This window comes from Anastrepha ludens, chromosome 5, assembly GCF_028408465.1.
Source record: "Anastrepha ludens isolate Willacy chromosome 5, idAnaLude1.1, whole genome shotgun sequence".
In the NCBI taxonomy this organism is placed as follows: domain Eukaryota; kingdom Metazoa; phylum Arthropoda; class Insecta; order Diptera; family Tephritidae; genus Anastrepha; species Anastrepha ludens.
In genome coordinates this window covers 99,136,661-99,152,113 of record NC_071501.1, presented here as the reverse complement: position 1 = coordinate 99,152,113, position 15,453 = coordinate 99,136,661, and the positions used below count along the sequence as shown (strand labels likewise).

The following is a 15,453-nucleotide window of genomic DNA, read 5'->3' as shown; positions in this document are numbered from 1 at the left end:
TGCTGCTACCTTATCAAATTAAGAGGTTATTAAAAAGTTGCTCATTTAAAAAATTCTCATATAGGTAGTTCCATACACGCGGCTTTAACATGAAATCATACAGTGCTCGGCCCATTTTCAAAAATTTATTGAAATCGTTATCGTGATACTGTAAATTATCCTACATAAATTAAAAAAAAAAATATTCTTCGTTAATTACAGAAATTCCGCATCTTTCTTAGCTTGAAATCTCACCTTCAAGGTTTAAGGTTTTTTAACTTCTATAGTAGCATAAGTGCAACCTTTACTACACTTCAGAAAAGAAAATTTGTTTAAGAGAGAATTAGACGAACAAAGTCAAACATCCATATTGTTTTAGAATTTCCCCAATAACAAATGCGTGCAAAGACTATAGTCTACTAAATAGCTGCGGATAGACTAGCCGCTACAACTGCGTGTCCAGCCTCAATGAACAAAGGAAAGGAAGCTTACTCTACTTTTCGTAACTGAGAATGCGACTAGCAAGGGTTATACTAATAAAACTGCGATGTGTTAGAGACAAATGGAGTTAGTTTTGGGCAAATACGGAATTCGTGGATATCATAGTAGACCTTAGAGGCCTCTGAATGACCTTAACAAAATTAGCCAATCCGCTTAACCAAAGGTACTCTTATTTTCTTTTTTTCGACAGTTGCTAATCCTGCAGAATCCATAGGGGATGACTAAGGCAAATGCGCAATAAGCACGATTATCCAAAAAACAAAAAAAAAAAAAAAATTTAATAAAACAACAAATAAAATGTCTTTGCGAACTCCAAATTATTATTACTAATAATTTATTTTTTTTTTTTGACATTTAGTTCTCTATATAAACCAGGTCTGTACTGAGATAATAGGATCCAAAAATGTAACAATTACTCTATCTCACCAAACTCATACATATGTATGTACATTTGTTTCCATGTTTTCATAGTTTAATATTTTCATTACGTAACTTTACTTCGCAATTATGTGTCAATAGTTGCATGATGCGCAAAATTAATCCTTTAAAAACAATTATTTAATTTATTCATTATGGTTGCCAATTATTGGTTGGAAAGTGTAAAATTTGTGTAAATTATTAAAGCAAAGTGAAAAAGTCAACAACAAAAATGTTGTTGCCTTGAAGGTCGACATTTACATATATACAGTACACACTTGCATGCACACATCACAGTGGATACTAATGACGTCAGTTATTTAAGCACAATTTGGCAGAAAAAGCAACCTATTATATATATTTATATACAGGGTGGTGCAAAATTAATCTCTCTATTGGAAGATTTACAATTTTTGCAAATGGGGTTGTGCCTGACTCACATTTGACACAGCTACAGTATACAAACGAAGAGACGAGCAATGGAACGCGTAAAGATCAAAATAAAGATTTCCAAGACTGAGAGTATTTTTTCTTATTGAATGAGAAATGTATTCAAAAACTAAATTGGATGATTAATTTGCGCCTTGAATCGAATGTTTTTTAGCTGCTTAGAACTCCCGATATCGATTTCTGAGGCTTGGCAGCTGAGAATGCTACTGTTAGTAAAGTTTGGCAAGTCACCATGAATCGCTTAAAGTCAAAATTACGCTTCTAAATTGTGGAAATTTAATTTGAAAAAACTAAATATGTTCGCGAAATTCATAGCGCGAAGTATTGAAAAAGATTCCAAAATGTCGATTCGATGTCGTTCTCAACTTTCTGGCCTTTGTCCTTCGACTACGTGGAAAATTTTACGTAAGCATATTGGCTTAAAAAAAGTGCGTGTTGCGTAGTACACATAACAGAAGTGAAACTTTCAAGGCTGACAAAGAAAGAGGGAGAGACCCGAGAGAGAATGAGAGAGAGAGAGAAAGAATATATATCTATATTAAATAAATTCACAACATTTGCAGAGAATACAAATAGACAAAACTTACAAAAAACGGAGAAGGGTCGACCGGTGTAGGTAAATGCCAGACACAAACCGTGGCAACAGCGCGCACGTTTATCTCGAGCGTTTATCACCCGCACAAACGCACCGATTCCAGCACCGTAGCCCCGACACAAATTACCGCAAGGCAATACCAATAAATCCGACGCTAGAATGGATAGCACTTTATAGTACGCACAAGCATTAGCCAGGAAACGGAAATAAGCGCCAAAAAGTAGGCACCAAAAAAAAAACGCCAAAAAAATTGCGACCAAAAAATGCCCCAAACAGGAAGCACCAAGAAAATATAACGCGAAAAAGTAGGCACCAAAAATATATTGCCTATAAGTTTGCGCCAAAAAGTAGGCAGTGTTATTTCTCACGAGAAATTAGCAACCACAGGAAAAACCCAGGAAAAATAGCCTAAAGTGTATCTAAGTTATATATAAGGTAAAGCTCTCTTTCTAATTTTCCTCTACGTTATATCTTTTTTCTCTCTCACGGAACGAAAATGCCCAAAACGTTGCATGGCCTTGAAATTTTACTCTCCATTCTCGCTCGTCCATCGAAAATAATTGTGCTTTGCACTTCTATTAGGTATTTGGCCGAGCTCATGCCTTATTTGTGGCGTGCGTCTTGATGTTGTTTCACAAATGGAGGGACGTACAATTTTAAGCCGACTCCGAACGGCAAATGGTTTTTTATGAGGAGCTTTTTTAATGGCAGAAATACACTCGAAAGTTTGCCATTGCCTGCCCAAATGCGGCAGCTATTAAATAACATTTTTTCTTCATTTTACTGATTCATGCACGGAGACTCGAATATACGCACTCTCAAGTCGTATTCACGCAGCAACCCATTCGGCTACAGTGGCCGCTTACGAATCTATGAAATACAGCTCGTGCAAGAATTGAAGTCAAGTTAGGTGATTTCTTTGCGCAAAGAGAGTAAGGAGCTCATATGCCTTTATTGAAGTGAAGTAGGTAGGCTGACAAGTAGGCCACAAGGGACCCACTGAAAAGAATATTGTTCTGTAAATTTATCAGTTCTTCTAAAATCAGCTGGATCGGAGTTTGCTGAGTGAGCTTTGTAGGCTGACAAAAGGTGCCTTGACCGGTCAGTAGCCGACGGAAATTTAATGTGGTAACCATTCGGAGGAAGGTGTGATCTATTCACCTCTACAGCTGTCCTACTTTTATAAAGCTTTCAAAACTTTGAACTTCCACTTTTACTTAATTCGACATAAGGTGCCATCAGGCATTGATATTAGCCGCTTGTAGAGTATTTTTATTTGCACGCAGCTGTTCCACATATGTGTTCAGGTGTACAATGTTGGTTGCTAAACGCCCTGTTCGTGTTTTAAAACAAAACCGCTGATATTTGTTGTGGAAAGAGGTCTCTTCCAACCCACTAGCACACTAGTCCCAATACAGCAATAATGAGATTATGGATTACTCTCTTGGCTGGCATACTTTTTCCTGTTTCTAAATATGAAAAAATGTCTCAAAGAGAAAAAAACTTATATCGAGGAAATCGAAACATTTAAATTTTACTTGAAGGTGTAAAACAAAATCGAGCCTTATTGGCCGCTGCATGTGCTCTTTTCACATTGCTACTATTATTTTGTACGCTGCTGTATATGTTTCTACATACTTCGATTCATAACAAATGTATGTCAATACGAGATGGCCCATAATTTGCCATGACTTTTGCCACATTTTGACACATTTAAAATTGTATTACCATAAATTTGTTTCCAACAATGTTTTCTCGCAGTCATTACTTGCTCTGTCAATACAACAAAAACTATATATAATTGTTTTGTTATAAAATATGCACTGTTTGTACTCTTATGATTCAGATTACATGTCAACTAGCCTTTGTCTATGTCAACTGGAATAATGAAATAAGCCTTTAATCCATTGTAATTGCACAAACACATTTTTTTGTTTAACATTTCCGTGTATTTTATTTTTTCTGATTTTTTTTAAAGCAATAATTTTTGTTGAAACTGAAATTTATTTCGGAACTAAAGTAAATGTGTGCAAGAATTCGTTCATCCCTTTATGTAAAATTTGCCGTTGTTATACTTAACATTTTTTTGTTAACTACCTGGAAATTATTTCAATGTCCAAGTTAAGATTAATAGTTAAGAGGATTTGGTTAGATTGGCAACGAATAATCTACTTTGAGCCGCTCTCCCATGTCAAACAGAAGCTTCAGTTTTCCTTGAACTCTTTGTGGAGCATATGGCGTCGAAGATAGGTGGGCTAGAAACCTACATTTTCAAATTGCTTACAAATCGTCAAATTCACAGCCTGGGGTTAATAATCGGGCAATAGAAAAGGAATTGTGTTGCATCAGTATAAGTCCAAGCTAGGCACATCGGTAGTAACTCCACTACAGCTCCGGGAGCCTAGTTGTGAAGTTAACATGCATTGATATCTTCCAAATAATACCCACCTGCTTCTGTACGTATATTTGGAAAGATTTTATTGGTGAGTTGATCTCAAGAGAAGTTTGCGGAAATCGACTGTAACAGTTTTTTGCCAATGGTAAGCAGAGTTTCTTTGACCTATCGGATAAAAGCGGTGCATATATGACCCGAGTCGAGTTATTCTAAATATACTAAAACAGTCTTAAGTGCCATGCAAAATATAATTAATTTCTTTTTATTGAACCAAAGCAAACCATTCAAATGCATGTATTGTATGTATGTATGTATGTATCATACTTAGGTATATATAAAGCAAAAACATGTCAAGTGTATCCGTCATCTTCGCTGCGTTTTTGATGATAATTGATACAGATGCTTAACATTCTTTATCGCTAAATAGCGAAAAAAATTCCATCGAAATTAGAAGAAAATAATTAAAAAAAAGTTTTTTAGCAAAAAAAAATATTCCCGTTATTCAAAAAAATATCAGAAAAAATTTTTTTTTAACCCACAAAAAATATTACAATAATTAAAAAACAAATCCAAAAATAATTTTTACCAAAAAAAATATTGGAATCATTTTTTTTTTTTACATTTTATATTCTTTACGATGTATGGCAATAATCCAGCGGCCCCGTAATCGAATGGATAGAAGTGCAGAAGTTCGAAAATGCGCCGGCATGAAACATCAAATGATAGAAAAAATTGCGTTAGTCACTCTGCAATGGCAAACCTCCGAATGCATGCCATGTTTTCCAGTCCTCTTATTGTATTGCTAATACTTTACTTGAATCTGATCATGAATTCAAATGTCTAAGTGTGACCTCTGAATCCCATTTTTCATTAAATAGTCACACTAACTTTGTTGAATCTACTTCCTACTCAATCTTAGGTTTTATACGGTGTAATAGCTCAAAGTTCTCGGACCCTTATACTCTCAATTACTTTTTACTTCCTTTGTTATCTCTAGATTAGAGTATGCAACATTTATCCGAAGGCTTGGCACCCAATTTACTGTTGAGAAAATTGAACATGTATAGAAGGTTTTCCTTAAATATGCTCCCAGATCGCTAAAATTTTCAAATCCTATCCTTACAAATAACTTCCGTTTGTTTTTATTTAATTTAAGGTCTCTAGAGAGTGAAAGGTTTATACTCTCACTGTTTTTTACTTTTAGTTTAATTAAAAAAGGAATTGATTATTTATCCCTATGACAGAGCATTAATTTTGATAATGGCACCCACCGTAGCCAAATGGCTTGGTGCGTGACTACCATTTGGGCTCGAATCTCCGTACCATTTGGCGTTCGGAGTCGGCTTAAAACTGTAGGTCCCTCCATTTGTGGAAGAACATTAAGACGCATGCAGAAGTGTACGCGCTAATTATTGTATTTATTATTTTTTTTTACTACATAGATCTCTATGCAACACTTACCCATTTCATCTTAAAGAGCTTCACAATAATTACGCGCGTAATGGTGCTATTGCCAGCGGTCTAAGAGAATTCAATGAAATCTCGAGTTCTATTCCCCTGACTTTTCGGTGTTAAATAATGAATTTTACAATTTTTTTAAGTCTTTTCTTCAATTTATTTAGTCAACTATCTATAGTAATTTAAGCTCACATTAGCTCTAAGTAGCTTGTAAAAATTATAATTAGTTTTTAGGATAGAAATAAAAAAAACCGGAACCTTCGAATTTTCTATATTATACCAAAGCCCACACAATTATGCGTACAAAGTAATCACAACCAATGCTATTTAGTGTATCAGTAACCCAACTTTCTAAGCTAAGTAGAGCCACGAACTTTCAAACTTGATTTCCCAACATTTTTGTTTGTACAACTTCATATTTCTGGCATATAACGTCGTAATAGTCAATATAATTTCAGCTACAACTTAAACACACTAAAAAATAATTTTTTGAAACATTTTTATTTTAACGCCATCTAATGTCCCAATATTTTTAGACCAAAAAATAGCCTATAACCTGCTCAGAAAATGATTCTACAAATAAGTGAAAGACTAATGAAATTTGAGTCAACCGTTCCGGATATTAGCGTTTACAAAAGAAAAACAAATTAAAAAAAAACTTCTTTTTGAACTCTTTATTTCATGCAAAATCATTTGTTTGGTAATATTTCTAATATGCAGACACGCGTACGGTTAATATACCCCAAACATTTTCTCTGATAAGCTTTTAACTTGAAATATTTGTTTCAATTTAGTTTTTGTTTTTCTATGAAACATGCAATTATTTTACTAATTTTCCACCAACATTCTTTCCTAGAAATGCTAAAAACCCACAATTTCACACTCCTTTCTATTTATATTTTTCATTTGAATTTCAATTTAACTCAGCATGTAAATCATCACCACGCTTTGAAATATTAGCAAAAGTAGTGCACATGAGCGCACAACCTTACACACACAGACACATACAATATTTATGCAAAATTTCCAATTTATTCATACATACATATGAACGTACATACATATATCGTTTTATATTTATAGTGAATTACGTCTGCTACCCTCTTGCGTAGAAATAATGTGCCGAGAGGCTGGCACAGCTGGTGGCATCAAGGGCAACGCAACTCTTTGCAGTGTTTACCTTACGAACCAAGTTGGGATGACACCGGTTGCCAGTAGCAACAATCTTTCCAAAGTATTTGCTAAAAATGAACTCTTTGGTTTTGATTGAAACTGTGTCGTATATTTTACGGAAAATACGTTAGTAACTGTAAAAATGTACAATTTACTTTTTGTTGGAACCAGTGAATGAAAATTCTAAAGTTGTTTTTCGAAATTTGTATGAAAGAGCTGATTGTGACTAATTTGGATTTCGGCTTATAGAAAGTGAATTATGGAGAAGATTTTACGTTCACAGAATAAGCCAAACTGCAAGTTTGTGGAGCAAACATCAATAAGAAATTGAATTCAACAAAAAATGAAAATAAAAATTAAACTCAAGACGAAAAAAAACTAAGTGCATTTGAACGAAATATATTTAAGGGAAAAAATTTGTTTTTTTTTCATAAAATGTTAATATAATGCTTTAAGAATATGTCAAAAAAAATTTAGAACGTAAATTTAAGTACTTCTTATATTAAAAATCGTCAACCGTGACGACTCTATTCTTTGCGTTCGAGCGCTGGGAGAGGTTGCATTTTCATGTATTTCCACTTTAGACGCGTTTTTCTCAAAACTATAATTTTCGAATTGGCAAAGATTTGCTCACATCTTTTTAATGATATTATTTTCTATGTGAGTTTACAAGTTTTTGAAAATTTTTCGAAAAACTATCTTTTCCGAAGCAAAAATTGTAGGAAAATTCGCCCCAAAATTCCATTTTTTTTTAAGCATTTTATTCCGCAATTTTTTTTTTTTCATTTTATTTAAATTCATATAGAAATTATGACATTAATAAATAAAAAAATGTTTTTGTATTCAGGTTACTGACGCCGATGCTACAATACTCGCCTATTGAGAAGTCCCGCTGCGACCTTCCTGGAAGAATTGAGTGTACATCCGCCATTTTAAATTATTAAAATAAAAGAAAATAATTTTTATATTATTTTAATGTATAAATAAACTGTATGCCAATTTTGAAAAAAATGTATTGACTTCTTCTTTTTAAGTAATTTTAATGAAAATCAGGGAAAAAAATGGTCGTTTACAAGTATCTGTCCCCTTAAGAACTTATAACATTTCCGTAAACAAAAATTCATTGACAAATGCATTAGTTCGAAAAAAAGAAAATTTGACCATTACGCAGAGTGTCCGATAGGTCAAAAATCATACAAATCAGGTACGTCGATCTCTACAGAGCTCGATTACTAAACCAATTACCCAATTCATGGTCGGTGAAACCCGAAATATCGCTACTCACCACGGAGCAGCGGCAATCCTTCTACTAATTAGAGTCATATCGCCAAATACTTCTTTTTTCTATTGCACCAAAAATACTTTAGGCTTTGACACTCCATCTTAATACATTTTTCATGCAACATCTGAATCTAGCAGTACACCAGTAGGTCTTTTGCAAAGTGCTTAAGATCCACATCAGTACAAATCTGTTAACACCAAAAGCACTCAGACAAATCGGGGTAAAGACCAGGAACTTTGGTTAGTTAAGTCTATCGTAAGAGGTTTGACCTAAGATATATTGAAAATGCTTACCTCCACCCTTACCGAAACGGTATCCAAGCTATCAGTTTGCACCAGTAATAATTGAGTATCAAAACTTCAAACAGAGCAAAATTAACCGTAATCCCGTGTCAATGGTCGTTCGTTATTTACGAAACTACTGCGCGATACATGTTTCATACCACTTGTTTATGATAAAATATTAATACAATAAAATAAAAAAAATTAAGAAAATCTCTTCGGCTATGATTAGTTAAAGCTTAGAAGATACCTTATGAATTTTTTTCTAATTTTCTGTTGGCGTTATGTGGTAGTTAATAGCGCGGACCCATCGACACGAGATTAAGATGCCAAATGGAATGGCATAGGATTAGGGTTAAGCAAGGAATGCCGAAGAGTGGCGCCCACACTATACCATTACTTAACTTAGTGAAACTCCCGCTACTACAATGAGGAGCTTTCCTTAATTTATATGCTGATTATTGCTAGAAATTGACGTCTGAAAGTTGCGTTGATTACAGGGTCCGGCACTGGAAGTGTAACCAACTTCAGACCGCTTGCGCAGTTGGTGCACACATTTTTTACTTTGAATTGAATAAAAGTAATTTTCCAAACTAAATTTATGGCCTCATTAATTGGTTACACTTCGCGTGCCGTACCCTTTAATTGTGTTCCAAAGTAAATGGTTCCCTCACGGACTCTCTTCCACTTTGCTATCAGAGGTATTACACGCTCTTGTATGGAATCAATTGCCAACCATCTTCTTCACAATCGGAAAAAATTTAAGCTGGAGACTAAAGATTATGAATAACCGGAATATTTTAAGGTTCAACCGGTTACTTTCCACATTCAGTGTCATCACATGTAATCCTACTCGCAACCGGCGTACAATGTTGAAATATAGTTTTCGAGATTACTAAATCGTTGCAAAACCAATTTGGTTGCAGTAAATCGGTGGAAAGCAGAACAAACCTTTTGGATGTTAGAATGAATTTTGAACAATCACGGAGTATCAGAATACACAATCGATTATCAAAATACAGTGATGTACAAGTAGGTTTTGTTTAGTTATTATTGTGTGTGGCGTGGCCTCAGAAGATACCTCCTCGCCCTTGAGCTGCTTTCAAGCCACATTAAAAGCCAAGTGTTTCAGAGTTTTCAGCAATGTGTGCAGCAATCGCTGATCCCTACCAACTATCTTCCACTGAGATATAACTTCATTGGCACCTTCACAAACTCTCTTCTCATTTTTTTTTTTTTTTTTTTATTATTATTTTTTTTTTATTATTTTACATTGCGACTAGTTACACAGAAAAATTTTATTAAGGGGTTAGGTGGGTTTGAAAATTTCAAAAGATCGAATTTTGTTTTTTTGGTCTCATTAAATAGTACAGTATGTTTAAAATACTCTCCTAAAATTTTAAGTCAATCCGAGTAGACCCTTCAGAAGTTCCGCCTATTAGGCCACGTCAGTTGAGCGCTTCGCTCGTATACGTGTTTATCTCAAAACTCCATTTTTTAAGTTGGTGGACACGATATCTCGAAAAGTTATGAAGCGATTTAGTTCAAATTTTGTACAAATCTTTGAAATAACATTATCTAGTTATTGAACGAAGGACTTGTTTTTTTGTTAATTACAACCATTTTTTTTTTAGCCAATGTATGACGAAAATTTCACTAAAAAATGGGTTTTTTGGTTCAAAGCCTGTCATAAATTCAAATTTTGATTTTTTTTTTTTTCCTTCGTACAACAACGAGATTTATCCATGTACTAACGAAATCCGTTTGGTTTTCTGATTTTAGATGAACCAATAATGAGCTATGCTGTCCACGGCAAGAGGATTTTTTTTTTTTGAGACGTCAAGGAAGATGAGGTACCAACGGCTGAGTTTTCGAAATTTTTAAATAAAAATTTCACACAATACTGTTTATATATGTATCTTAGATACAGTCAATTGCTTAAATAAAATATATGATTTTATATACTAAAAAAAATAGTCAAAATCTTCTTTTTTTCAACCTCTGAAACCCACCTAACCCCTTAACTAACGAGCAATTTGTTTAGAATTTAGAGAATAAGGTATATACAAAAGTTAACGCTAAGGTGTGGTTAGTACATTAATTCTTTGGGCTTTCTGCGTTTCAGTCTTCTTCTCCAATTAGCTGGATTAGCGAGAATAGTGGCCTCCGTATTGACGTGGTTTTTTAACCTTTCATCATGGGCTTTAGCTATCTTTTTTATCGTGTCTGCCACCGAGTCAATATTTAGGTCGCGTTCAAGATCGGAGCTACGGATATACCACGGAGCACCGACTGCACATTTAATAATTTTGTTTTGGAGCCTTTGTATAGATTGAATGTTACTTTGGCTGGAGCAGCCCCATAACTGTGCGCCGTAGGACCATACAGGCTTCTGAATTTGTTTGTATACAATAATTTTATTATTGGTGGATAGTGCTGATTCGTTTCCGATAAGCCAATACATATTTCTGTATTTTAATTCCATTTCTTCTTTCTTTTTCTTTACATGGGCTTTCCATCTTAGCTTGGCGTCTAGAGTCATGCCCAGATACTTTGCAGTATTTGAGTATGGAACCTGTCTACCATTTAAATATATTGGAACATATTTGATTTTGTTTTGGGTGAAATTTATATGTACAGACTTGCTTTCATTTAATTTAATATGCCATTTATTGGTCCAGTCATATATTTCATTTATTGCTAATTGTAATTGTGATGTCGATGTGTCTTCCGTGTTTCCTATCGAAAGAATAGCTGTATCGTCGGCAAAAGTAGCTGTTACGCAGTTTGAATTGCATGGCAGATCGCATCTAAAGAGCAAATACAATAAAGGGCCAAGTACGCTTCCCTGTGGAACCCCTGCTTTGATTGGTTTGAGACATGAATATGAATCTTCTTGTTTTACTCTGAAGTAACGGTCGGATAAATACGAATGTAGGATGGTGGAGTACTGCTTGGGTAGCAACGCATTTATTTTCTTCTGTAGCCCATAGTGGCATACTTTGCCGAACGCCTTGGATATATCAAGGAATACCGCAGAGCAGGTTTTTCTTTCTTCGAAAGCATTTTCTATTATTCGCACTATCCTATATACCTGATCGATAGTCGAATGCTTCGTGCGGAATCCAAATTGATGCGTCGGTATAATTTTTTTTGTTTTCTATTATTATGTTGATCCTTTTGATTAACAATTTTTCCACCATTTTCGATAGTATTGGAAGAAGGGAGATAGGCCTGTATGATGTTACATCATGAGTATCTTTACCTGGCTTATTGAACATAACGACTTCCGCTGTTTTCCAATATATTGGAAAATATTTTAGCTTAAATGTGGTGTTGACGATATTCGTCAATACAGCAATAATATTGTTCGGGAGCTGTTTCAATATTTCAGCAGTAATGAGGTCGTAGCCCGGCGATTTTTTTATCTTTAGATATGAAATTTCTTCTAATATTTCGTCTTGTGAAACCGGAGGGATCTCATTTATAGCATTGCTATCGCCGTCGTGATCCATATCATCAGCCATTACCGATCCATATGGTGTGAACGTCTCCTCGAGGTAGTTTGCGAATGTATCTGCTTTTTGTTTATTTGTTTTGGCCCACTTATCGCCATGTATCTTGATGGGTGCGTTCTGAGATAACGGTTGTTTTAATTTTGTAGTACATTTCCACAGTGAATAATTTGTCTTGCGTTCATTTGTTAATTCTTGCAGGTATTTTGTGAATGAACTGTTTTTGTACGCTTTAATTTCGTCGCTAAGTTTTTTGGTTATTTTATTTAGCTGAGCTTTGTCAAGAGGTGATCTTGTTTGATGCCATCTTCTTCGTATTTTCCGTTTCTTCATTCCATTTCCTTTATTTCTTTGGTATACTTGTGACCTGAAATAGTTTTCCTTATAGTTGGTGTACTCTGCCAAGCTGCGCGTTGGATGTTATTTGTCAATCTGGGCCTTCCAAAATGTGTTTAAAGTAATCCCAATCTGTAAGGTGGTTAGTCAGTTTAAATGGATGTTGTATTGTCGTTACATTTTCGTGCAGTGTTAGATAAATAGGAGAGTGATCTGATGACATATCCATGCCATTCTCAATGTTAACATAAGCGGTTGATACTTTTTTAGCGATGAAAAAATTAATTACGTCCGGTGTTTTATGTGGATCTGTTGGCCAGTACGTTGGGCTGCTCGTCGATATAGCAATGCATCCTGTCTTCTTAAGTGCATCGTAAAGTTCTCTTCCTTTGGTTGTTGTGAGTCGCGATCCCCAGTGAGTATGCTTGGCATTGAAGTCGCCACCCATTATAAATCTATTCTTGTGGCTGTTTATCAGTTCAATATATTGGGCGCATTTGATTGTATGTCGTGGAGGGCTATATACCGCGGAAATTGATATTTCAGTTTTGGCGTATATCGTAACAGTTGTTACCTGGAATTCTTCCGTGAATGTTTTTTGGTCTTCCTGATGTTTCAAGTTTCTTTTGATGATAATTGCACTCCCTCCTCTTGCACGGTTGCTCGGGTGGATAGTGTGATAAACATTGTAATTTTTAATTTTTATTGATGACTCCTTTGTGAAGTGTGTCTCTGCAATCAAACATACATCCACTTTTTGAGAATCTAAAATTAATTCCAGCTCTTTTTGATGCTTTAAAAGCCCGTTCTCTTCTCATGAATCACATTAACGGAGACCTAATCAGCGACTACCCATCAAAGAAGAACTCGAATTGCCCCCTGAAACCCGAATAGCACTACCGTAATTACGTACTGGATATTCTGCTAGGTTACACTTCGACCTATCCCCCATAGACACCGACTTACCAAACATGTGTTCAATATAAGCGATTCTATGTCAAGTAATCCAAGTATGAGAAATGATTTATTTGTTTTGGTTTGCTTTTATAATAAAAAGTATAAGTATAAGTAGAGTATAATTTTTTTTTTGAAAAAAAATTATAATCTAGAAATTTATTCAATATTGAAAATTTAGGTATACATTTTTTTTAAGTGAAATATCTGCGGTTTTTCAATATTTTAACAATTTTTTTTATATAGAAAATTCTTTAAAAAAAACTTTTAAGGTTTGGTTTTATTTTTATATTTTTTGGAATATTCTACAATAATAAATTTTTTTAAATAGAATATTATTAAAAAAAAAAAACTTTTAGTTTTTGTTCAAAATTTTTGCTCAAATTATGAAAAACTCTTCTGCTCCATTTTTTTCGTTTTTATTTTCACAGCTGAGATTATGCTCAGTAATCTTGGAAAATTTCATAGTGGGACTCTCATAACTTTTCGAGTTATATTCAAATACATGCAGCGAACCAGTGAAAAATGCCTTGAATCAGCTTCGAATGATTTGAACGTATGCCGGCGCCTCATTAGAGCTGCATTTTGTACTGATATTTTAGATAGATTGTTTGTTCTTTTTGTTTCTTTTTTTATTTTATAATAATTCTTTCAATATTTCTTAAATTTTTGGTTTCTCCATTTAACAATAATTTTTTGAATGTAGAATTCTAAGCAATTCCAATTTCGTAAGAGTTTCGACTGATTTGCGATAAATTCACTCAGCTGTTTGAAGGATCTGCGTTAATCACCCATTTCGGTAAGCTAATGTGTTATTAATAAGAATAACAATGATAAAATATAATTGTGCACTAAAATTATAAGTTTAATTTCACCTCCTCCTCGTGGCATGCATCTCCATTTTATTTTAGAATAAAATAAGAAAAATATTTCAGAATAGGTAGAATAAAAATAAAAAATAAATAGGAGCAATAATGGCCACAATTTGAAAGATTGTGTGTCATGCAAATAGCAAAAATGTGGAAGCTAATCTAGGAAAATTCATTTACAGCAAAGTCCCTGTATTTAACACCATCAGTTGCGCTACCCTTAGAGGGTTATCACTTTCGCTAAATCTAAAACTTTTTCACCAAATATTGAAATGCTTTCGGCATTGCCAAGGTAGCAAACTGGGCAATGTTTTTAAAAGTTCTGGCGTTAAGGTTGAGGAGGCCCCCTCTAGCTCGAAAATTAGACTTATGGTATAAGCAGAGAAATCATCATTGAAATAAGGCACATTTAAAGGTATAAGGAGCGGATAAAGTTCATGTGAGTTTGTAACAGAAACGCTTTGAGTCAAAAAAGTAAATTCTTTATCAATCAGTTTATTTAGTAGTGTGGGCATGAACTCTATTATATTAGCCCAAGAAAACTCTGATAATAGTGACATGGCAACACTAGGTGCTACCTCCTTCCATTCTTTTACCCAGTAAGTACCTAATTTGATCGTTTCTTTAGAAAGGATACGAGGAAGCCGTGGTGTTGGGAGGCTTGTGAGAGTTGGTCGAGGGTGTATAAAATTCCAGCAATAACTCGGTTTCAAGATGTATCATGCAATTCTATATTTTTTATAACAGAAGTATATTTGAATTTTTGCCTCCAACTTTTCTGGGGTAACCACTTTTTCGAAATCTATATCCAACGCATAAAAGACTGAGTAAATTACTTTTATATCACTAACATCAAATACCTAAATGGCGTTGACCCCGGGACCTCTATAGCAAAAGGCAGTACAATATTCCTCAAAAAAAAAAAAAAAGCCGCAATTATAATTTTTTTATTAATTTTATTACCCCACTTTTTGTAAGTGTACACATGTATAGGTAAATATAATACATTTATTAACCTACTTATATATACAAGTATTTACTCTTGCCTCAATAAATACGCATCACATTTATATGCCAACCTTCATTAATATGTGTAAATATTCCATAAAGTAATTCAATGATAAAAGTGCATTAATTTCGTAATGAATCAAATTAAGCAAAGTGCACTTGAAGAAAATGAATATGCCGCATGAATATTTTGGTCTCTACCCAAGCACTCGTACATAGCGAACATGCGAGTATTTTGCA

At 34.2% G+C, this 15,453-nt stretch overlaps 1 protein-coding gene across 1 annotated transcript in view; it reads right to left on the bottom strand.

Annotated features, from left to right (window-relative positions):
• The window catches only part of LOC128864820 (neural-cadherin-like), a 154,428-nt gene extending 142,370 nt beyond the window's left edge, over positions 1–12,058 (bottom strand). Inside the window, exon 1 of the mRNA XM_054104576.1 lies at positions 11,797–12,058. Coding sequence (XP_053960551.1) covers positions 11,797–12,058 — 262 coding nt within the window. The remainder of the gene's footprint in view (positions 1–11,796) is intronic.
• Between the last annotated feature and the right edge of the window lie 3,395 nt (positions 12,059–15,453).